General features: G+C 31.6%; 1 protein-coding gene across 1 annotated transcript in view; it reads right to left on the bottom strand.

Annotated features, from left to right (window-relative positions):
- LOC106117076 (GTPase-activating Rap/Ran-GAP domain-like protein 3) overlaps window positions 1-24,124 on the bottom strand; it is a 37,616-nt gene that overhangs the window by 2,622 nt on the left and 10,870 nt on the right. The window contains exons 2-15 of the mRNA XM_013311148.1: window positions 15,263-15,332; window positions 8,107-8,199; window positions 7,676-7,757; window positions 3,358-3,461; window positions 3,109-3,240; window positions 2,892-3,018; window positions 2,716-2,814; window positions 2,384-2,487; window positions 2,101-2,206; window positions 1,764-1,906; window positions 1,341-1,463; window positions 646-805; window positions 389-529; window positions 37-303 (exon numbers count right to left, since the gene is read on the bottom strand). Coding sequence (XP_013166602.1) covers window positions 37-303; window positions 389-529; window positions 646-805; window positions 1,341-1,463; window positions 1,764-1,906; window positions 2,101-2,206; window positions 2,384-2,487; window positions 2,716-2,814; window positions 2,892-3,018; window positions 3,109-3,240; window positions 3,358-3,461; window positions 7,676-7,757; window positions 8,107-8,199; window positions 15,263-15,332 — 1,751 coding nt within the window. The remainder of the gene's footprint in view (window positions 1-36; window positions 304-388; window positions 530-645; window positions 806-1,340; window positions 1,464-1,763; window positions 1,907-2,100; window positions 2,207-2,383; window positions 2,488-2,715; window positions 2,815-2,891; window positions 3,019-3,108; window positions 3,241-3,357; window positions 3,462-7,675; window positions 7,758-8,106; window positions 8,200-15,262; window positions 15,333-24,124) is intronic.

Raw genomic sequence — 24,124 nt, 5'->3', positions numbered from 1 at the left:
CGCTCACTCATCACAGCCAGCAAATGTTATAATCACCATTTTCGATAACGTCGAAGTAGTGTGCGGTCTTAGTGCGAGGGAGGCGCGCGTGCTTGCAGTCCTGCAGCGGACGCATGGCCCAGGCGCCGGCACACAACTCCGGAAGCGGCAGAGCGTACAACCCTGCGCCTCCTGCACCGCCCGTCGTTGACCCGCCGCCCGCTACCACCCGTGGTCCCACGCGGAACAAACCGACGCGCTCCGTCACACGTGCAGCCCGCACACAACCTTCCCAGCGCAGCACTACTCGTGTTGTACCGCTCTCTGAAATAATTGTTATTATGAGACTATATTGACAAAATACAAACAAATTAAACATTTTGAGCAATCTGCAAAATACTATATATACCCTCTAATATGTAGGTATTAGAAGTAGTGGAAAGTAACAGTCGGCCCTCGGAGAGTTGTTCAGCGCAGACCGGAGTGGCTGGCAGTGGTGCTGCGCGCCACACTCGCCCTTCCCACGGCGCCCGACGCGATCCACCCGAACCTGAACATGTTTTATAATTCTAAGTCTTCCGATCGCCAACAGATACAAGTCTATCTCCCAGTAGTCTGCTGCAATCTTGAAAAAATAATCTTTTGGAGGTTTATCTTTTATCATACCAGTGGAGACAAGGCTGGTGGGCGCGTCTCCGCGCAGAACGGCGTCAAGCTTGAGCGCCTGGCCGACGTGCAGGAAGCGTTCAGTACGCGCTGCACCCGCACCGCCAGCGCCTGCACCCCCTGACCACACGTCCGACAGCGCGCGCCGCGACAGCATCGGCTATCACCATATTTTGATTTAAATATTAGTTCGGACAGATTTTTACCAGAAACAACCGTTATCAATAGACGTCTGAAACAATAAAGACAGAAAAGACTTTGAGTACATTAAAATATATTAATTACTTACAACGTGTAAATACAAAGTTATATATGTACACTAACTTTTGTTCTTTTTGTGAATTTTATATAATTATAAAGTATTTAATACAATTTACTTAAATGATGTCGCAACAACATTTTCATAATAAAAGTGTTCTTTTGTTCTCCCCAGAGATAAATGTCTATTCACCTTGTGAGATATTCGAATAATCATGAAAGTAGGTCACGAGACAAAGTGGCTGTCAGCTGTGTGTCACAAGTACATAATTAGGACTTGACTTCCATGAAAGAACAGTTGTGCCTTTCTTTATATTTTGACAAGGATAAGACAAGACCATAATACTTAGTTATCTTTATTTGTATCTTTATTACGTGATATACATAACCTACTCTACATTTATTCTAAGTTTTTCTATTTGTTTATATCCACTTACGACTTTGTGATCCGAGCAGTGTTCTGCGTAGATATCTCTAATGAGGGTGTCGAGGGTTCGCTGACGTTTCAATGCAAACGTCGGGGTCTGGAAGGCCGCCTTCTCACCATTCATCAATTTAACCTGAGAACAATACAAACTTACCGTGCAGTGTACAGATAAGCCTGTCTTAGAAGATTCTGCTCCATTGTTCAAATTTTTCATAAGTTTTTCTATATACACAAGTTAAGATTGGCTTACCGCTAATAAAATATACAAAGAATATTTAGAACCATCTAAATGATGCTTAAACAGTTCATTAGAGTACCTTTCTTATATTAAACCAAACGCAAATGTGGAGACGTGCTAGTCGGGTGTTTTTGTTAACTATTATTATTAATAAGAAAAAGTTCATAATCATGGTAAGTTAAGTGACATACTCACCAATAGAAACTCTCTGAAGAGTTGGGGGTCGTTGAAGACCGGCGGGCATGGCAGAGATGGTCCGAAAGGCGGCACGCTGTCATCGCTGTAGACGCTTAGCCGGTACCCCTCCCCCTCCACTTCCGACACCACCGCGAATATGTCTGATTTTTTACTCAAGAAACTTTATTTTATTTACATGGGATTTCATTAAAACTCTTAACCTTTCTCTTCAGCCTCTACAAAAAGAGTTAGGCTCACACTCTTCTTGAAATGAAATTTAGTTACTTTTGGCTGCTACTATGGTCATTGCCGTGGCAAAAAATTGTTTTCATGTTAGCTTTTGTTAAAAGGATACGAGTAAAGTGGCTCTTAACGTATTGCGGATTAAATGTATTGTGCGTAGAGTCCTCTGTGAATATAATGTTTACTATGTCGTTGCCGATGTGTCTTTTCCTTTCCAGCTGTAAAATATAATACGAACAATTACATGTTAATACAATCTCTCATAATTGGAAGCTTATTAAAATAGAAAAAAAAGCTACAAACTACTAACAGTTGCCTATAGTTAAAATTATGGTTATTAATATATAGCTAATGCAATTGTATAATACAATGTGGAAAATAATTATTTTCTTTACCTGTTGCTTATTATCCTTAGAGAACGGTAACATGGTGGAGACGTGGAACATAATCTCATGGCCCTGATGCATCGTATAAATCGAATGGCTGCCGGTCATGTCGCCTTAAAACAATTTCTTCAGTTAAAACCCACAATTATATTTATTTTTATTATAGGACGTAATTTATTTTCAAGATTGATAATTTACGACAAACTATACATAAATCTCTTTTCGCTCGTATATACATATAAAAGTATAGGAAGCACAAAAGTGACTTTAGTAGAAAGTAATTCATTTAAGTTGGGCATTATTTAGTTTGGGGAGTTTAAACGGTACTCCTGGCTCTTTACCTTTGACGTCGAGTCCGCCTCGGAAACGGTTCCAGCCTCTTAATCGAATCTTGTCGCCCAGTAGGGAGATAAATCGCTCCCATTTTTCGTTGCCTTTCTCTGAAATACACGGAACCTTTTATGTGTTATCCGCTATTAAAGCATTCTTTTTGCGCATAGGTTTTGTGAAATTTTACCATTAGAGAGCATTTCGTCGTCGGTTCTTTGGCCAGGCCTCATTAGCATAATCCCAATCTTGAAGTTCACGGAACCCTCTTGTTCTTCGAGAAGCAAAATATCCTTTTGTAGTTCCGGGCACGTAATCTATACAAAAATACAACAGATTTAAGTTACAAAAATTATAAAAAAATATACTGATTTCTTAATTAAAATAATAAAAGAAACATTTCTCACCTCTCGAGGGACTTTATCTATTCTTTCCATGGCTGTGAATTGACCAAGGATTTGTTTAACTGTGGGTCTTGTGGGCGTTTGACCACCACCACCACTCCAAGCGCTTGCTGGTAAATATATCTTGTGAGCACCCTATAAACAAAACACAATAAAATCAAATAAATTTTACCCACAAAATATTAATGGGCAGGGCTTAAAAGTTTTAAAAAATATTTCATTTTTGAAATATATTAATTTGGTATCACTAACCATTTTGTTAAATAATATCGCACGTAGAAGTCCCGCCCCTTCTTGAACAACGCTAAGTAAATAAGGTTCCCTCGCTCCGTCTACGCCTATGTAATTTTGGTGCACTGTAAAATATAAATAAAACATCCTGTGTGATAAAGTGTTAAAGAGCTAATAAAGTGAAATCTCTTTCATATTTCAATGGGACGAATTATTATAAAAAAAAAATAATCAATTCAAGAAAAGAATATTAATTTACATTAGGTAGAAATAAGTAACCCATACGTAGATTATGAAGGTAATAAGTAACTTGTTAGTGTCTTCAGAACTCGTATATTTGTTTAGTTTGTAACACAGGATTTGGTTTACGAATGGAATAACATTTCCTAATCTCACTTATCGTTAGAACTTTAGGGTGTTGTTTTGCTAAATAAAGTATATTGTTTTGGTCAGCTCAGTCGGGGAATTACTTCCATAAGCTTGTTTACTATATTCGAGTAAATGCTAATATAAGACAGGGATATTCTAATAAAAGACGAGAAATTAAAATTAAGGGAATCTGAATATATTAAAAGAATATATTTATGATCTCCATTTTGTATAAAAAATATTTTTTTCATTACTAAGTAAAATTTTATTTTAATACATTTTCGAAGTGAAAGTAAATCTTTAAAGTTAAATATTCTTATAAAAGATATTCGCTATGAATGTGTACGTTATAACTTATTCAATTATGAAGAAGCTCTATTAATTATAAATAAAGCAAACTCAACGTGAATGAAACAAGTTTCAGTCTCTTGACATTTGAAGGCGAAAATATGAACAGAAACTTATAAGAACTTTTAATTTTACTTAAGTAATGTATTCAAAGGATACTAATACCTCCTTACTAATAATGAGATATCACTTGTTACATATATAGAACATGATATATCTTTTTTCTTTTCTCTGTTTGTTAAGGAAGCAATGCAATAATTATAAGTTAGCCCTTAACATCAGATTACGCAGTTGCTCGTTTACTGCCTTACATTCTAAAATAAGTATTAGTAATAAACGATTGGTATTCTCTGAAATTTTATAATAACCCTTCTATCGCTGAATATCTTATATCTTTAAATGAGCAATTTTTGTATATATATATATATATACATATATATACATATATATTAGGTATATATATGTATAATTGGAATCTCGGAATCGGCTCTAACGATTTTCATAAAATTTAGTATATAGGGGAGCGATAAATCGATCTAGCTAGGAATCATTTTTAGAAAATGTCATTTTATTCGTGTTTTATTGATAATCAACTTAAACATAAACTTGGAAGAAAAATAACAAAAGGAGGCGTATTAGAGGTAAACTTCCTTCATCATCATTTTATTAGTAATTCGTACTTAAATATAATTTCCAAAAAACACAATTTAAAAAATAAAAAATACCGAGCAAAGCTCGGTCATCCAGATACTAAGATTAATATTTTGTATATAAAAAGTGAAACGAATACTTGGTAGTTCAATCTGGCTGCTATAGAATTATAAATAGCTTAGTCAAGTTAATTCACTTCAACATTGCCCACGTAGCGCTAAGTTAATAATTCATGATCAAATAAAAGTGGAGACATGTTTACTTAGCGTCCCGAAGTATATTATCATTTGAAGTCATTCCATTTACGTGATTGTCTTTTCACGTGAGTACTTTTTGTATGAAATGTTTATGAAAATAATAACCAATAGATATACTTCTAGAATTCGATAGTCTTTATTTGTGTAAGTTTAAGGGAAATTATATGGGCATATGAATGTGGGCAAATATTTCTTTGATTTTTTATTAGTACAATGACATTTTTGAGACAATTTTGTATTGTTTGCTTTTTTGGTATAACTATTTATCTGTATTTCAATTAGTTTATTATATTTCAGATATAAAGATAAGTAAGTAAGATTCTATTTATAAATGTACTTAAAGTTTTAACTAATGTCTAAAATATTGTGGAATTGTTCGTTGTTACATCCAATTAATCTTAGTAAATGTCTTTAAACAACAAAGTGTATAGCCCTTTCTTTCGACATCGAAAGTTATTTAATCTTTATTGGAAAACTTTTTAATAGAATCATGACTTATAATGTTCTTTGAAATTTTTTGTTTGCTTAAAATAAAAACACAACGCAGTTTATATAGATTAAAAACTTTTGAGACATCAATCACGGGTTTCGTGATTTGACTTTAGATGAGCACAACATACGTGTTTGTTAAATTTAGTAAGACAAAAGATTTTGTAAGTTAAGTAGACGTCGTTTTTTATTTTATAATTAAATATGATTGCAAAATAAATATATACATAGGTATAATATTAGTAAGATAGTGAGTTTGTTTTAAAAGAAAACGTAAATTTTAACGCTTCTTACCAGTAATAGGAAGGTGATTTGATCATATAAAAGCAACTGATTATTGCTTATTGATAGTGATAATTCTCGTCATTTCATAATCACACTTTTATCCTGACATCTTATGTATTTCTTTCGTATATAGAAAGTAACACGTGAACTAATTTATATGTTATGATAGCTTTATGTTGATTCTGCATATTTCGCTACATAATATCAAAATTACTATGAATAATGAATATCCTAATACATATGCAATTTTCCAAGTAGTTATGAAAAGCAAACATTGCGCGGAAACATTGAAAAGTTTTATTGGAAAACCGATTTGTTTGTTGTTTGTTGTTAAAAAGGTCAAACGCTTTTGAAACGAACGTAGAGTTATAAGTTTTAGATTTGTGTCATATTCAAAATAACCAATTATAATTTGTTATGTAGTTTCATTTAAATGTATGATTATTCACATACATATGAATAAACAATATGGACGTCATATGTTTCTCGAACATTATGGAAGCATAATCCATAGCTTTATAATAGTAAATACTATTCGAATGCTTCTTTTATAAAAGCATGCTTTTAATATATTAAAATTGTATATATTTTCCAACGCTAGCAATGTAAACAAACAGTTCTTGACCTATAAACCTCGACTGATTTTAATCTGGAGTGGGATTTGTTCCTTTTATCCAGACCAGTTTTGAGAATCAGGGGTCTCGGCAAAAATAAGAAGTATTAAATGTGTACAACAGACTGAGATCTGAATATGTTCGTGAGGCTTAAATCTTTAGAAATTGATTATAAATGGATCACATGTAAACTGTAACATGTAAACTGACGTAAAAAACTTTTCACCTTAATTCAAAAGATCTTAAAGGTAACGTGGAAAATCAGTATGGGTATACAGACTTAGATCTCTTTTACATTGTTACTATATTTCTTTTGTTTTAATATAACTAAGACAAAGTCTTTCAAGATCGTCATTATGGAGACAGCTTAGAAAAGATGAGAAAGGAATAAATGGAAACAGGAAAAGGGTGGTTTAAGAGAGATTATTTCGAAACGAAGTTTTACGACTATTACTAGGTCTAACGTACAAAAAAGACGAGGCAAAGAAAATGGAGGTTATAAAACTTTCCAATACAAGATCACGGTCATTTACTATTACCAATATAACATATAACCATAGAAAAATTAAGGGTAATTTTCAAGTTAAAAATATTGAAACCTGGTGTATATTCTTAAAAGAAGATAAACGGCGACTCATATGATATCATTAGATCCATAAGTATAGTTGTGAGAAATAGTAAAAAAGAAATTGGAATAAACAGAATATTATACTTTGAAAGGGTGGGGACTGTACACTTTACTTAACTGTATACTTCAGTGCAAGTTAAATAAAAAAGTTTATTTTGCACGTTTAAAGACATAAAGTACACCGTAGAGTTTGGACAAAACTTGATACAAATACGTTTTTAATTAGAAGTTCTATGATAAAGCACAAATATTCAATGTAGTGTTTATAGTTTTATAGACCGAATGTACTTTTTCCTTTTTTAATAAAAAATATACAGAGCCGTGTGATATATTACAACACTGTTAGAGTTATCAATTATTCATGTCATATCCAAAAAGAGTTTGTACGTTTGACACGGGCTAGTAGAGTTTTACAAATTGGAATATCCATTAAGTTGATTGTATCTTTATGCAAACAAAGTGTATGTCAAATGTCATTCTATTCGTTTGTTCTTACTTTTGTCATTTTTTTCCCACAACCGAAACACCTGTTCGCTCTGCAATGTTTTTCCATGTCGCAAACAGATGAATTACATACTAAAGAAATGAGAAACTTATTACGTAAGAATAATGTACATGTGTTTTGAACAATGGCACGTAATAATTTAGTGACAAAAACAACAAAGAATTTTTTATGAAAAAGGTATGCTTATACTCACTTTTACCGAGAAAATACTTGAAGTACCATCTCGTCTGAAACTCGGGGTTCTCAAGTACCGGAGCGCTCGGCGGACCAAACAACTGAAAAAGACGTTCAAATTAATTTATTTTACGTTTAAAAAGCAACGATGATTACATTTGTTTGGACACAACTAGCGTCTAGTTTTACAAGAGAGTACTTTATCTAACATTAGTAATAAATTATTTTTAGTATTACCAGAATTTTCTAGAAACAAAGCCAAATCATTAGCGTCGAACTTATTGAATACTACTAAGAATTAACAGAATTCTGTATTCATTTAAATAATTGGTGACACATTTCCAGAAATCACAAGGTTCGTTAAACCGCTGACATAGATTATATTGACGGATTAACAATACCAAAAATCCTAATTTCAATACTTGGAAAGTTGTAATATTTTATTCCGACCTCATCCTTCTCTCCGAGAGAGTTGCCGTTCTCGAGACGGTAGCGGCGCACAATAACATCCACCGCCCCACCGCCTTCCACTGAAGCTGATAACTGTAAATAGAAAACATATTAAACTAAATTTGTATGTTACAGATATAAACGTATCAACATGAACTATGTTACTTCATTGTACATAGGGACATCTCATGTTAATATTACAACCCTTTCTTTTCTGGACCACAGGTAGGCGTGCTAAAATGTTTTTGGTTAAACCCAATGAAACCAAACCTATAAATAAGATAAAACTTGATGTAAATATCTCATGAAACCCATACAACCTTATTAATCTTAGTAATATTATAAATGCGAAAGTTTAGATGGATCCATCAATGGATGGATGGATGTATGAAGATGGTATCTCCCGAACGGCTATACGGATCTTGACGAAATTTGGCACAGATGTAGTACATTTTTGGCACAATCTGTAAGAACATATAGGCTACTTGTTAAATGTTTTCAACTCGGACGCGAACGGAGTCGCGGGCATCAGCTAAAACATTATAGTTATATCGAATATTGTATTATTTTTAAACAAATACATTAATTACAAATATACTAAAAACAAACCCACACAAATATGATATGCAATTCATCATCATTTACTTTAGGCAGATAATCGAAAAGTAAATGAGAAGCCGAGACTCAGTCGTATTGAGTTAAATTATGAGAACCCATTTCCGGTGTCCGTTTATTAATTTCTCGTAAAATTACTTTGCTGAAATGTATCTTATATGATTTAGTTCTTGTACAAATTTGTTAAATTTATGTAAACATCGTTTATTAGGTGATACTTAACCTTTGTCTTTAACTCTAAAAGAGGTTAATTGTTCACACGTCAAACATTGTTGTATATTGCGTGTTCTAGTCTACATTTAGGCACTAAAGGAAGTGAAAGGAGGTGAATGCGTCACGCTTTGTCACCGTGTCGTTGTTGTTGATTGATTCGTTTGACCCGGAATAGCAAAGTAATCAGCGCATTCGCTTGACCTTTACATCAAATACTTTTATTTTGTTGTCGTGACAATGCTGTAATTTTCGTTCTTTTGTTTAATTTGACAACAAATTGATGTTCTACCAATTCATCAAGACTATTGCGAAGTTTGCTTTTTTTTTAACCACAGTGTTACTTTGCACCCGTAAATCTTACTAATATTATAAATGAGTATGTTTACATCGACGGATGGATGGATGGATGTTTGTTTAAAGGTATCTTCAGAACGGCTGAACGGATCTCGATAAAATTTGGCTTACATATAGAACATAGTCTGGAAGAACACGTAGGCTACTAATCAAATATTTTTTTTAATTCGGGCGACCGTTAGTAAATGATATTTGATAAATAACGAAAATAGAATCTGAATCAAAAGCTTTACTATTTATATAATAAAACATATTTTCTCCCATTCAATTATATAAATAATTGTGTAATTTATTTCATTATTTCTTATGGGATAGTTAAATGTATAATACCTTCTAGACGTGTAGACGGTTGGCCTAAATGTAATGTGGTATGTGTGTTTCATAGAGCTCAGTCACGCGAACGGTTTTTGTTGTGACACGATTTATGATGTCAAGTATACATTTATACAAGTATACTCAAAGTATACAGAATACGTAGGTTCTTCTACACTACACTACCAACTAACTACACTAGCATACGTAATAGATATTACGTATGCTAGTGGAAGAATGTGTCTTTAATTATACGATGAAATATTATAGTTTAAAGGAGGAAAATTTATTATAACGTTTCTTGCTTGTAATATGCCTTTGAGACATATTGAGATCGTAATCACAAACTCACTAGTCGCTATTTTCGTTACATTGTATAGATAAATTTCTCCTTGTCCCTTTGATATATAGAAATTTGATAAAATACGTTAAATTAAGGTCACAGCTTTTAAACAAAGGTTCCAAGCCTATGTGTAATTTGGTTGGAAAGTAACTGGAACGCTGGCCCATTTCTATAGTGCCGTCCGAATTTATCTTTCTTTATTCGGACAAAGGAAATACTAAATAAAACATTTTATTTCAATGGTCAGTAGTAAAAGTTATAAAAGTAAACTTCCACATAAACATTGAGAACGTCGAAATTAAAAAAATGGAGTTAACATTTTTTTTTTAATTTCGTAAAAATCTTAAAATATTTCATTTCCGTTATCAAATATTGGAATATGTAACTAAATGATCAAAAACCTTTACTTTCACAATGTCACGTGTTTTGTTATTGTTAATTGAAACTTCAAGGTCAAGTCAAATGAATGTGTCAGATGACTCATGATTCTATTTAACCCTCGTCACTCAAGGAGTTATAACATCTTATCCGACGTGACATCAAGCCAGGATTATTGAATAAAACTAAGCTAATTTAGTTGATTTAATCGCTTTTAATGGAAACAAATTACAATTATTTTATACTTCTAAGGAGGAAAGAGGATGCATTCGAAATGTTTGCTATTCCATTTAGCCAGGAAAAAAATGCAAATTTAAAAATATTCTCTCGATGTATCCTCATGTATATAGAAATAACCTTTTTAAATCTATATACAAGAACAATTCGATTATTAAGTTTAAAGTTCACATTTTAACTGTAACAACATGTGTAGCGGGTTCTATTCTTCATTGTAAAAGAAAGTAATAATGGATGAGAAATTTGCTACACCAAAAACACGATTCAAAATGATTTTGCTCAACACTCCCCAACGATGTCACAGAAGTTTGCTTGATATTACATTGCAGTCGGAATAGCATTGAAATTTATCACTCCAATTCGTATTAAGCGATTCTATGGAACGAAATAAATTTTATTTTCAATTTTAAAAATTGTATAACCAAAACATGTCGATGTTATTTCAAAGAAAGTAATAAATTCCACGCAGACGATGTCCCAGGCAAAAGCTTGTATTGAATAAAAATGGTAGAAGTATTTGTCAAATATATCGGTCGGAATTAGGTGCGGATTTATGATCAACCCTCGTCAAGCGGCTTCTGTGTAGCCTCGCGGCGTCGCATTCGATACTGTGTTACCAATCTATCAATATTCTAGAAAGGCTTTGTTGTTTACCCATAATCCGTTGCTTAAAATTTACAAGTTTTACAAAATTTTAGACTTTAAAAAAAGTTTTAAATTATGATAATACGATAACTTGACAGTGTTCTTCTTGAGGTTAACTCTAGCTTAAAAAAAAATGTTTTCTTCGGAGCTTCTTAAATCACAATCGAACTTAATTTTTTTTCAAATGGTGTAAATATAATCTAATTATTTACAATATAAATTCATTACCTTTGGTATAATTTAAAAAATTAAAGCAAAGATTGTAACTTAATAGATTCGTTCTCTATAATTAATTTTTCAATATTCACTGAAGTGATGAAGGCCTTGGAGATTAATTGGATCTGCTTCTTTTTTAATTAATTTTATGTTTTTTTAACAAATTTATTAAGATCTAAATTACATAGTTAGCATAAGATATTAGAAAATGACCTATGCCAATTTAACATGACTATATCGGAGAAAAGATCGAAATAATGGCATGAATCGGTATGAACTATTGTACATACATATTTTGTATATATCTTGTTTCTTAGGCAGACAATATGTTTAAATTATATACTAGATTATTTTATATTTACAATCTTACAAACGGTATTGATCTATTTTGAAGACGTCTTTGTTAAGTTTGGAACACATGTCTAAGTTCATTCATAACTTTATATTGATACTGGCCAGAAATATCGTAGCGGTCAGTTTACGACCCCTTTACGCTCGGATTATTTATTTGTGTGGGTTCAGAGTTCATAAAGGGTATTATAGTATATTTTTAATCATTGATTTATATGGCACGGTGAATTAATTTTAGAATTTTATTCATACATTCTGTTATTATGTATGGTTCAACGATTATAAATTGATAGGATTATAAAAGCCATAATTGTAATAGAAGAAAAAATTTACGATGGTGTGGTGATGATGACAATATGGTGGACTGAAAATATCCTCAATGGTTTAATTCAAGCTTTAGTTTGATGAAGGCGAAAAGGATAAAAAAAAGAAATTCTTTATCGTGATTCTTGAGAAAGGAGATGTCTGATAAATCTAATTTTGTGTAACCTCGATGATGATGATGATGATGATCATTTTTATGTTGAACATTGAAAAGAAAGGGAAAAATATATTTTCGGCTACTTTTGCAACGCTACTGTCGAACAGAATATCAGCACTAACTAATGCTATTAAAGCTGTCCCCTCGTTTCGAGTCGGAAGTATTGTAATAATGTCCCGTCTCCGAATGGCACTCGGTGTAATAGTTATTAGTTCCTGAATGAGAGGGTCAGTGACTTCAAATAGGCCGGTCACTTGATTTGGACAAAAAAAATTACTAATATGTTTTATATTTTTGAACTGTTATTTTACATATATACATATTTACAAGCTTTAGTTTATTGAGTCCATTGCAACAACTAAGCACGATTTCTTTTCTAGAAATCAATTCTTTATAAGTATGGATGAGTATGTATTTTGTATGAAATTGCATGCAGTATAAAATATGCACAAAAAAGAAGTTTTTTTAATGTATTGCGCATGTAACTTGAGCAAAGTAATTAGTCTAGACTGAATAAATAATTAGATGGACTGGACACACCTTCGCTGTGAGCGCGGTGTCGCATCGCATTAACACAGCGTTAGCGTGAGCACACTTAATCTAGTTATCTGCTACAATTCAAATTTTTGATTCATTAATTTACTATCAGTATCAAAATTGACCTTTACAGCATTTTAGCTCAAAATCTCCCTATATTTACTAGCTTTCATTTAGTTTGATTTATAGTTTTAGACATTATTAGTCAAGCTCCTTAATGTCAGATTGATTAGTGAGGGGGCATAAACGTTGATATTTTAATAAGGCTAGTGTTGCGCCGATACACCGGCACTGTGTTGGATTTTCCTCCTAACAGTAGATAGATAGATAGATTTATTATAGTCTTAATTAAACAAAAATAAAATCTATCATCAATATATTACACGAACTAAAAATATAATTATGATTCTTAATAAGACCTTGTCGCACAATGACATAGCGTACATATGTAATTAGACTATCCGTCATCAATTACTACGCCTGGATTAACTGAAGTGATTGATGTTTGCAGATATAGTTATTATAATCCATGTTACGTTTGGACCGCATGTTAACCATAGTAGGTCAATCGTATGAAATTTAACCTAGCAAATACATGTATACAGAGTAAAGAAAATATTAAGTTCGAGAAATGTCTGCATAACGTAGTAAACACGAAATGATATTTGAGATTTTAAATTCAACATACATTGCATGACGGATTCATAAAACATTTTTGTTACCATCATTATGTTGTGAATTTTAAAATTGAAATGAATATGAAGATAAAAAACAAGTATGTAGTATATCGTGTTTGAATATAATTCGTCACAAGAAGTACAGTGGAACGTTTTGCAAATGCGAATTTTAAATGATAGATACACATAGTATAAGATAATAAAAGTCACAAAACTGCACTCATTTCAAGGTGACATTTTAGCAAAGCCTTGAGCTAAGATTTATTGAAGGCTTTTTTTACTATTGCATAGTACCAAGGACAAGAACTTAAAGGCAATAGTTAATATATGGGGAAATATCATAGGATATTTTTTTATTTTTACTCTACGCCGACGAAGTCGCGAACGATCGCTAGTATTAAATATGTACATCAATGTTTACATGTGTATAAGAGTCAATACTGTGCAATTTTAAGAACAGTATTCCAAAACTTAATATATATTTTGTATTTTAGTTATAATTCGTTTTTAAGGACCTTACGATATTTTAACTGGCTTTAAAAGAATATTGCTTTGGAAATGAGGTTGTTGTAAAAGTTTTAATTACTCATCTTCCAATAATTGATTTCTGCCTCGAAACTCATAACAATAAAGGTGGATTTAACTCAATCCTATTTTTTTAAAACTTAGTCTGGTTATTATGTCAAGCTCTACCCATTTATCGGTTGAAATAAATCTAGAATCATGATTAAGTGACATGCTTTGCATTAAGTTAATTTTTTCATTAAGTAGATCGTAGGCATTTTGTAGCACTTTGCTACGCTACCTCTGCTAAGTATATTGTGCACTAATCGTATAAATTTATTTACTCTTGCTTTACTAGGATATCATTAACATGACATGACACATTAGTTTATATCTTCTTGACAATTATTTTATTTCAATAAAAATTTATTTACTCGTATATTTAAGTTTATAAATTTACGAGTAAATAAATTTTTATTTATAAATAAATATATAACGATAACATCTTATAACTTATTACATAGTCTAACTACACCAGCGTTACTTTGCAAAAAGTTATGTGATTGATGAATGGACTAAGAGTTTCTTTTCCCTTTTCCCACACAAAAGCTTGTTTAGATTTTCTTTATTATCATCGTTGTTGAAATGTTGTATTTGCGATGCATTTTATTGACTTATCTAGAAAAGTTATTCTTTCATTTGTAAGAAAATATCCCATTCATAATAAATATATTTATGCACCAATAACCTTGCTTTTGAAGGCTTTGTGAAAAATAATTCAACGTAAAATTTTAGTATTATGTTACTGGCATATAAATGTCACTCATTAATTTAAAAAAACAACTTTCACATTCATTACACAGACAACATAAGGCAGTCGCGCTTACCCTCATTCAGTCGAGAACTTTTAGTTATCCATAATACGACGTTAAATTTTGTTGGAGCCATGTCACGTAACCCACTTCAGTAATTACCTTCGCGCTTTGTAAAAAGTTAACAAATATAAAATTGACAGATGTAACAAATTAAAATATACCTTATCGTAACTTGTGCCAAGAAGCTAATTTGATATAGAAAAAATCGAAGGAATCTCGACAACATTTAACAAATATTTTTCATAAAACTTTGGTTAGGTATCATAGATTACTACTTCTTACTTCGTTAATTGTATATTACAAAGATATGTTACAATTTAATTATAACTTAACTAAATTAAATTTGCGTTATGGTTACTTAGGTCTGTAACCCAAGTTATCAGGACAAACTTTAACAATTAAAACACGTAAGACATACCTGCTCAACTGATCCATACTGCCTGCGAGAGAACACGCCTCGACGTGAGATCAATTCACTTGCCGATGAGCTGTGGACAAAAGAAAAACATTTTTTTTCAATTCTGATTCACTTAAATGTATAGTCACAATATCTAATTTATTATGTTTTATGACAACGATATTTATGATACATAATCATTTATGCGCTTAATAGTTACATGTAGTACGTAGTTTTACTTTGTAAAGAGAAACTGTAGTGTACAGTGGGATCATTCCGATACAACATAGTGTCCCTCTTTACTAATGCAATTTGTCCGAACTGACTGCGACAGATTAGACAGCGTCGTGTGAATAATTGTTTACATTTCATGTATGTTGCCGATGGATTTACGTCAGGGTTATTAATAAATAAACATATAAAATAAATTGCCAAAATAACGTTATTTAAAATAGTTTTAATGTCTTGCTAGTTTAAATTGACATTATGGAACAACATTAATGTTGCTCTATTTTAGTTTATAAAGTTGATACGATAATTTATTCTTTATATTATAATCCTTAAGAAATAAACGTTAAGTAAATAAGCGACAAATTTGAAACAATTAATCAACTTATAAAGAAATACATTAATTTGAAATATTGTTGTGCCCTTTTGTATTGGAGCCTTTCTTAGACAGTTACGTCAGAGACAAGAGCCCTTTAGGTTTACGCGACCTGGTTTCATACAAAGCCCAACTCTAACCTGAATACGTCCACGTATATTACAAACAAAATAAATTATACCATTAATAAACTTGAAGGTGCGCATAGCTTCGCGTATAGAATCGCATCATATCCGCATTTTAATGCCACATAATTCACGCCTATAATTCAGAATAGTGAGCAGAGATTATAATATATACAACTAGCTATCGCCTGCGAATCCGTCTACGCGAGATTAAAAAATAGAGATTTTTTTCTTACTGAATATGCATATAACATTTTATAATAATCGTTCAAGTCATTTCGGAGGATTATAGTATAGTGACACGAGAATTTTATATACATACATTAGGACTATCCCATACAACTTACTTTTTTAATATAATTTTTCTTTTATCCTTCATATTTTTGAGATTTAAACAGTTACTAAATATTTAAACTTACGTCAAATTATAAGAGCTAAAAAAGCCTTGGTCTAATATATTGAGAGCAAAGTCAAACTGTGCTAGTTTGCGAAGTTGGACGGATGTTGTCTACTAAAAGTTACTAACAACTTAATTGAAATTTAAGTACCATGTTTAAGTGCTTGAGATTAAAGTTTACTTGATTTTGTAGACTTTGATAATTTAGTTTTTTTTTAGTGTAGATAGATAATTACACATAAAATTGTATTTTATTTATTTCACAATTATCGGTTGGAGTATAATATGTGGAATTTTTTACGAGTAGTTTTCACAAAATATTTAATTCTAGGGGTGCATATACAGCCGTTTGGGCACATTATGGATTTTTAACGTTAGTAACGTTTTCCGACAGTGTAACCCGATGTGATATAGAATGGAATTTTCTTGTCGTTCAGTTTTAATTTTGACGTGTCACGATCAATTGTACCAGCTCGTATTAGAAGTCAATTGATGTCGAATAAAAGTTTTGTGGAACAAGATGAATGTTCTGTTGGACAAGTATAATTGGAATAGTTTTAAATCTTTGAAGATAGAGTAGACGATCAAAGATTAATCGTTTTACAGTATTGTGTTCTCATTGAAATATCAATTATTTAGTATCGGTTTTTGACGATTTCAAAAGCAATTAATTGACATTGAAGCTTTTTATCGTTTAATATTTAATAATTGAAAAAAAGCCGTTTGATGTAGATGCTTTATGCAGCAAATTAATAAAATAACAAAGATAATATATCTTCTTTTACAATCTGCAATTATTTGAATATAATAATAATATGAAAAGTCGATAGTTTAAGCTATAATAATTCGTATGTCGCTCAAATTTTAATTAAACGTTTTAAATAAAGTTTGCTTCAATTTCGTCATGGACTCGGGTTCAGTTAAAGTTTGAAGGTTGTGAAGTATGCATGTGTTTACACTTTCATTGTTTTCAATTACGGAATTCTATTAGTAATAATAAAAAAACTAGACTCTGTTGGGCTTTATTTATCTTATCTTGTTTTTTTATAAACTGAGATCTTTGCTTTACTAAATAGAATTGGTGTTTTCTGTTCAGATAAATGTTGTAACGTTAATAGCTTCGTGAAGTACAATATTAAAGAACTCGTTCAGTTCGTTAAAACAAAAATAAGAGCATTAGTACTGCATAGCGGGAGTCAGGTTCATTAAAAGGGGATAATCGCTCAGGACCAAAATCTTTTGTCCCGAAAAACGGTACCGTCATTAAGGATTTCATTTTAAATGGTATTTTTACGTGCATAAAAATCCAAATATTAAATTAAATAAAGTTCATAGTTGTTAAAATAGCTTGATATACCGTTTTTTTTATTATTTTCGCCGTTCTTCAACTTCAAAAAGAAGCAGGATATCAATTTATCCGTGATTTTTTTTCTTTGAACGAGTAGTTGGAATCCTTGGTATAATAAATTTTGTTAACATTACCAAATATCTACCTTCAAAGGATAAGCGTGGTAAAATGCTATTTGAATTGTTATAAAAAAACATTTAATGGCAATAACTCAAGATACCATAGTACTAGGATACCTATAGATTTATGTGATAAGAAAGGTATTAGGGATGCGACAGCAAAGTCAAGATTTCGAATACGATTTCCGATAAATACGAGAGGATAGGCAATTAGGGTAATGCTACTCATGATAAAAGGAAATACGTTGCTGTTGATTTTGCAAATTAACACAATATTTATCACAAAAGTAGTGTAAATCGTAGTAGTAAATATAAAAACGCGCATATGCACAAAAAGTAGCTCATTATTTACCTTGAAAAAAATACATTCGGGTTTATTACAACCTCTTTGCAACATTTCATTTCCCGTATTTGTGTGTGACATAAACAAATTCTTTAAGAAGAAAACAACCTTAATATAGTGAGAGAATATTTCCTTGTTTTCGTCAGAAAAGTTGCAGAAATAGATATAAATGAAACGGAGTTATTCCGTAGTAAAATTATTTAAATGATGATCGATTTGAGGGTGAGGCTTCGAAATGTTTACGTCGCTATTATTACGTCATAATCGACGCTAATGTAATAATCTTGTACTAAAAGAAAGGCAGTGGAATTCCACTTTTATTGCACGTTATACGAATATTGAAATAAAACAAAAGCTCCGTATACTTTGCTTAGGAATAAAGTACTTTTATTGTTTGTTAACTATTTTTATTACAAACCTAATTTCATTAACCGTCAATGAAAAATTAAAAATTGAAATCCTTTTAGACTTCATTTTATTGATTGATGAAAATATAATTTATTTGTATGTAGGAAATTTATTGTAGTGCGATTTCTAGCTGTTTTTAAAACTTAAGTTTAAAAAGTGCAACAGATTATAGTTATTTTATCATGAAAATGCTTTTCGTCCAGTAAATGTTGGTAAGATCTCGAATAGGTAAATAAGCCATGTCAATTTCGAAATTCTATGTTAGAATTTTCTGTTACAACTATTGTGATACATACATTTAACTTATCATTTCTAAACCTGGATATTTACTTCATAATATTACTTTTCGAAAGGTCACGAGTACCGTGATGCTACCGCAGAAAGATAGATTAAAAATATTTAATAAAATTTCATAATACCATCCCATTCATTGCGATGACACTTTAAACTAACGAAAAAGTGAATCATTTTCAATTTATAAAATACTGAAAATTGTTGACTTAAAAGTTCAACCCGTTTAAACGTATCCATCAGCCTTTAACGTAGCACGTAGCCTTTTAGTTTTTAGGGAGAAATAAATGATTAAAATGTAGAGTCTATGCCAAAGTATACTTTGGCAGCTTCTATTATGATTGTTGGTTCTGAGACCAATATCCTAGTAAAAACATATTGTTATATCTGTTTTGTCAAAGAAAATGACGTAAACAATCAACGATTAGTTCTTTAGAAGACCATCATTAAATGTAGAGACAGGTGGTTAGTTTTTTTTTTTAATTTATACGTATATATCTGTCTAGTTTAGTTTAAAAATAATCTATCCCTATACAACAAAATTATTATATTTCAATGCAATAATCCGCAATGCAGTTGCCTTGCGGGCTAGCACTATCCCTTAATTGCGTTATTATTGGTATGTAATATCTACAATGCCAGAGAGAGATAAATATATTTATTACTGAACAAAGCAATATTTGAGCATACGTCCGTAATATCTGGGTTACATAATGTCTTTTGTATAATCAAAGTTTACAATTGTGGTATAACTTTGCAAAGAAAGCGGTTTGTAATATCATTGTGCGGTTCTTAAGGCGAGGGCACTCGACTGTTGCCCCTTAAATACAATATCAGTGGTCTTTCCCTGCTGCTTAGCTGTTGGATGTGCCTCGCTGACATTTTTGCATAGACGTTTTAAAGCTTATACACATTTAAGGACACTGTCAAGAATTGTTGCCGTAAACCGGTAATAAAAAGTGCAATATTCATAATGACATTTTTACTAGGAATTTCGACGTTGATATGTATTACAACTATTGCTTAAAAAACCTGTTCGTAGGCTGTACATAAGCCTGAAATTATTTAGGCTGTTTTTCAAGTTTCTTGACGAAAAACATTGTATAATTTTTTTATCAGTCTTTTGATTGACACTAAAAAAAATGCAAAAGTTGTCATTCTATTTAGCCTAGCGTAGAGAAAAAAAAAATAACAACAGAATATTTCAAATGCAGACAACGTAGCTCGACGCAAACCAAATCACGTGCGTTGAAAAGTCAGGGGAATTCTATAGACGAGCACAGGGTTGTAAATAACAAGTGAGGCTTTATGAAAAATAAATTTGCTCATATTTTATAACAGAGCAATTAAAAAAAAAAAAATAAAGATGTATACCTTTTGTTTTGTGCTAGTCCCTCAGAGACTATTCCTTGTCTGAAAAAGTCCAATTCCAGTTAAAAAGAATGAAGTTTATAAGTTTGAATGAAAGAGAAGGTAGCAGAATTTTCAGAGTAAACATGTTACGAACGCATTATAATTGATAGCCTAAAGTAATTTCTCAGTACCTCGACATTTAAACTCAAAGCATGATTTGAAGTTATCAAACTACAAATAATTATTTCCTTACCCGAGCTTCGAACACAATATCCACGTTAATTGAATTCGGGCCCACACATAAATTATATCCTTCCTCCAGACGTCTCAGGTTTATCGTCTCTTTCTCGAGATGCTATCACGTAAAGAGAATATAAACTATAGAATACAAACATATGTTTTAACTTAAAAGCATTAAATTGAGTATGAAATGCGAACTAGATTATTTTATTACCAGTCTGATAGGTGATGCCTTTGAGGAGTTACGTATGTCATTTTTATTGTGACCTAGAGCTTAATTGATTTTAAAAACTAGCATAAAAAATTATATACATGTGAAAATACATAATATTAGGTATTTTATTCAATATTTAACATTGATTTTTTTTATATCATATGGTGGCAAACAAGCGAGCGGCCACCTGAAATCGCTGAAACAGCGAGGTGACCGTTGCCCATAGACATACGCAATTGCATGTGCGTTGCCTACTTTTAATCGACGGAGGAGAGGATGCACGGAAAGAAAACATTTCCATGCATCCGGAAAGTTCACTTCCACTAACGACTAAGGACTAAATTAGGCCTCCGGGACGCACACTCATCAGACGAAACGCGGAATTGCTTCCACTCCACGTCTGTCTTCTGTGTGGTCGTGGTATTACACCGGGCGCGCCGGGCCAATTCGTGCGAAGATGTTAAAGCGGGCGCTACCGCTGTTGATTTAACAACTATTATTTAACAATTAAAAAATCATATTATAACTAAATTACTTTAGATATGATTGGCAATTGTTTGAAATATGGGTTTGAGTTTAGTTGCTTGAGAATAGTTATTTTCTTATGGTACTTTATCGATGAAGTGTTTCTTAGATCTGCAGATTCTTAAGAAGCGCAAAGCCCGACCCAAAAACTCTTTGGTCACGTTATGACCTTGGATGAAAAGCACTAGTGAAATGAAATTTTTCAATGTTCTTTAGCCGTTTGACCTAAAAAACAAGAGACTATATGAAATGATTTCTTTGGTATTAAGCTTTAACTAAATAAAAGTAAAATAAAATATTATATACCGGACATTATTTTTTTATGTAGTAAGCGGATCTGTATATAATTTTAATCTATGCATATTAATACTCAGATATTTTTTAATTACCAGAAATAAATCGAGTGTGGTAATAGAATATTACCGTACTCATAGAATATTACCACACTCAATTAGTTTCTGGTAATACAGATACTATTTTTAAATATGGTGAAATTACGTTTAATGTCATCTTAAATGCTATTATCGAAAACAATTTAATTAAAAGTAGTTAAATTTGTTAACTGAAGAAAAGAGCTTATATTTAGTAATAAGCTAGGTAACCTTTAGGTAGCTTACCTATTTGCATTTCGAAGGAAACATCCACGTACAACTTTCGTATAACTAAACCGGTCGGTTATCTCGCTAGAGTGCTGCTTTATTGAGTTTAAGAACAACATGGTGAAATAGGTTAACGGAAAACCGATATAATAAAGTTGAGAACATTGTACCCAATAACAACCGATCCGAAGCATCCATTACTTCTATTTCCAAGCTGTTTAAACTTTGTTGTTTTAAAGGCGCAGTAATAAATCACTTAAGGATGGCTATGAAAAGTTTTTACTACATTTAAACAAAAGGAATTTTACTTCATTGTTTTGCATATTTGAATTCTTGAGATTCGAATCTAAGCTGATGTCTTGACGCATACCCTAATATCATGGTTTAAAGGAAAAGAAAGGATTTAAAAATATTGCATATAGATGTTTTTCTTTATAATAAGATACATCGCTTTTAGACTTTATTCTAAATATAAGTACAACTATTAGAAATTGTTTATTTTCTCAGTGTTCCAACATCATCAAATCTAGCCCTGTACACAAAGCTCTACGCTGACTTTTCTTGGAAATGTACACCTCAAACACTTGCAGAGTAAAATTCAATTACACCAAGAAACTTGTTACATCGCCGACACGACACCTGGGGCTGGGCTTAACTGAGCAAGATTGGAGTTTACAGTCACTTTCCATTTGGTAACAAATTAAAAATAAAGCTGGTATCTTACATCGTAACAAAAACATGAGCATCACTGCCGAGTTACCAACGAAGCTCAACAGTGATATAAGATGTGTCAACATATAATAAACAATAGTAAATAAAACTCATAAAATATTTTCTAACTTTCAGAGATTCACTTTTCTTACAAAGAACTTTAAGAAAGTTATCCATATAAAGTGTTGACTTAGTAAGCAACTTGTAGTAAGCTAACGGCAAACCGATCTATTATAGTTCAGCGTATTGCAAAAAACTTTGAAGAAGAGAAGAGAATATCAAAAAAATTTGTAATCAAAATTGTATAATTATTAATTGATGGCATAATTTTAACGTTTTCAAGCATGCTTCGTACTATCATATGTTACGTAAATTATCTTAATATTTCCTTTTAATTGTTTTATCTAATTTAAGCCAAATTTTATTTATAATTACTAAAACACCACAATTCAAGTAATTTTTTATAACGAAAGCAATTCTCTACAAACATCGCGCTATATTCCAATTGCATTAAGAATTACAATGTTGCTTTTATACGACGCGCGCTACATCTGAATGATTACTCAGGCTTAATTGTCTATAACTCAATTTAAAAAAAAACTACAAAATTTAAGTTGTTTTGTTGTGGATGGAAGTAAACTGAGAAGTAAATCTTACCCTATTTTAACTGACTTCAAGGAGGAGGTTTCAATTCGTTTGTATGTTTTTATTTTTATTACTTCATAACTCTGCTCCTGGTTGGTCGATTTGCATATTTTTTTTATTTTAAAAGATAAACTGAGGTACTGTTTAATTAAAAAGATATTGAGTAATTGTTATATTTTTAATGAAAATAGTTACAAAGATATGGTTTTGTTAGGTGCCTAAGTTTTTTTTAAGTAACTTCACGAAGAATGACACTTGATTCCCTCGCTCATTCAATATCGATGACCCCTTTTGTCAAAGCCCATCTTGCTGCCTTGAGAACGTGAATGGAGTGAGAGCAAACCACGGCTAAAGTGCTCAAGTCACGTAATGACCTTGAACGAAAGACGCTCTTTAAATAGAAAAGAATACACTTTTTGCTTAATTTACAAATTCTAATTAAATAATGAAAAATGTATCTTTAAAACAAATAAAAACAATAAATACACCATAAAATTAGTTAATTTATTATGTAGTTAGATATCAATGAACCTTAGTCACGCAATACGTATACGTTAAGTGTATACATTAAGTACGTGAACTGTGGCCGTAACAATAATAAAAAATATATGTCATTTTACTTTGAAAGAAATCAGTCAGTGACAATATGTATTTCAGTGTTTTGTACCTTGTGTTATGAAAAAATCCGTTTGCATTTTAGATTTAAAATTGGAAAGCGGAAACTATGTAGTTTAAAAAATATATCGAAATAGGTGCAATACATTTCCGTTCCAGTGAGTTTAATTTGAAATAGCTTTGCGTGCAATGGAATCGGCGCTAACAACTGTCTGCCACGGACTGTGCAGCTCACCTAGTCTTTTGATCAGTGACCTCTGACGATTTCTCATTAACTCTGCCACGTATTCCAATTTGTCTATAAACTATCTAGAGTGCGAAATTCTCACCGAGCGTTTAAACTCAA

The sequence above is a fragment of the Papilio xuthus genome, unplaced genomic scaffold (assembly GCF_000836235.2).
Source record: "Papilio xuthus unplaced genomic scaffold, Pxut_1.1 DF827680.1, whole genome shotgun sequence".
Taxonomy (NCBI): Eukaryota; Metazoa; Arthropoda; class Insecta; order Lepidoptera; family Papilionidae; genus Papilio; species Papilio xuthus.
Note: the sequence above shows the minus strand (reverse complement) of the source record. Positions and strands in the feature narration are given on the sequence as shown.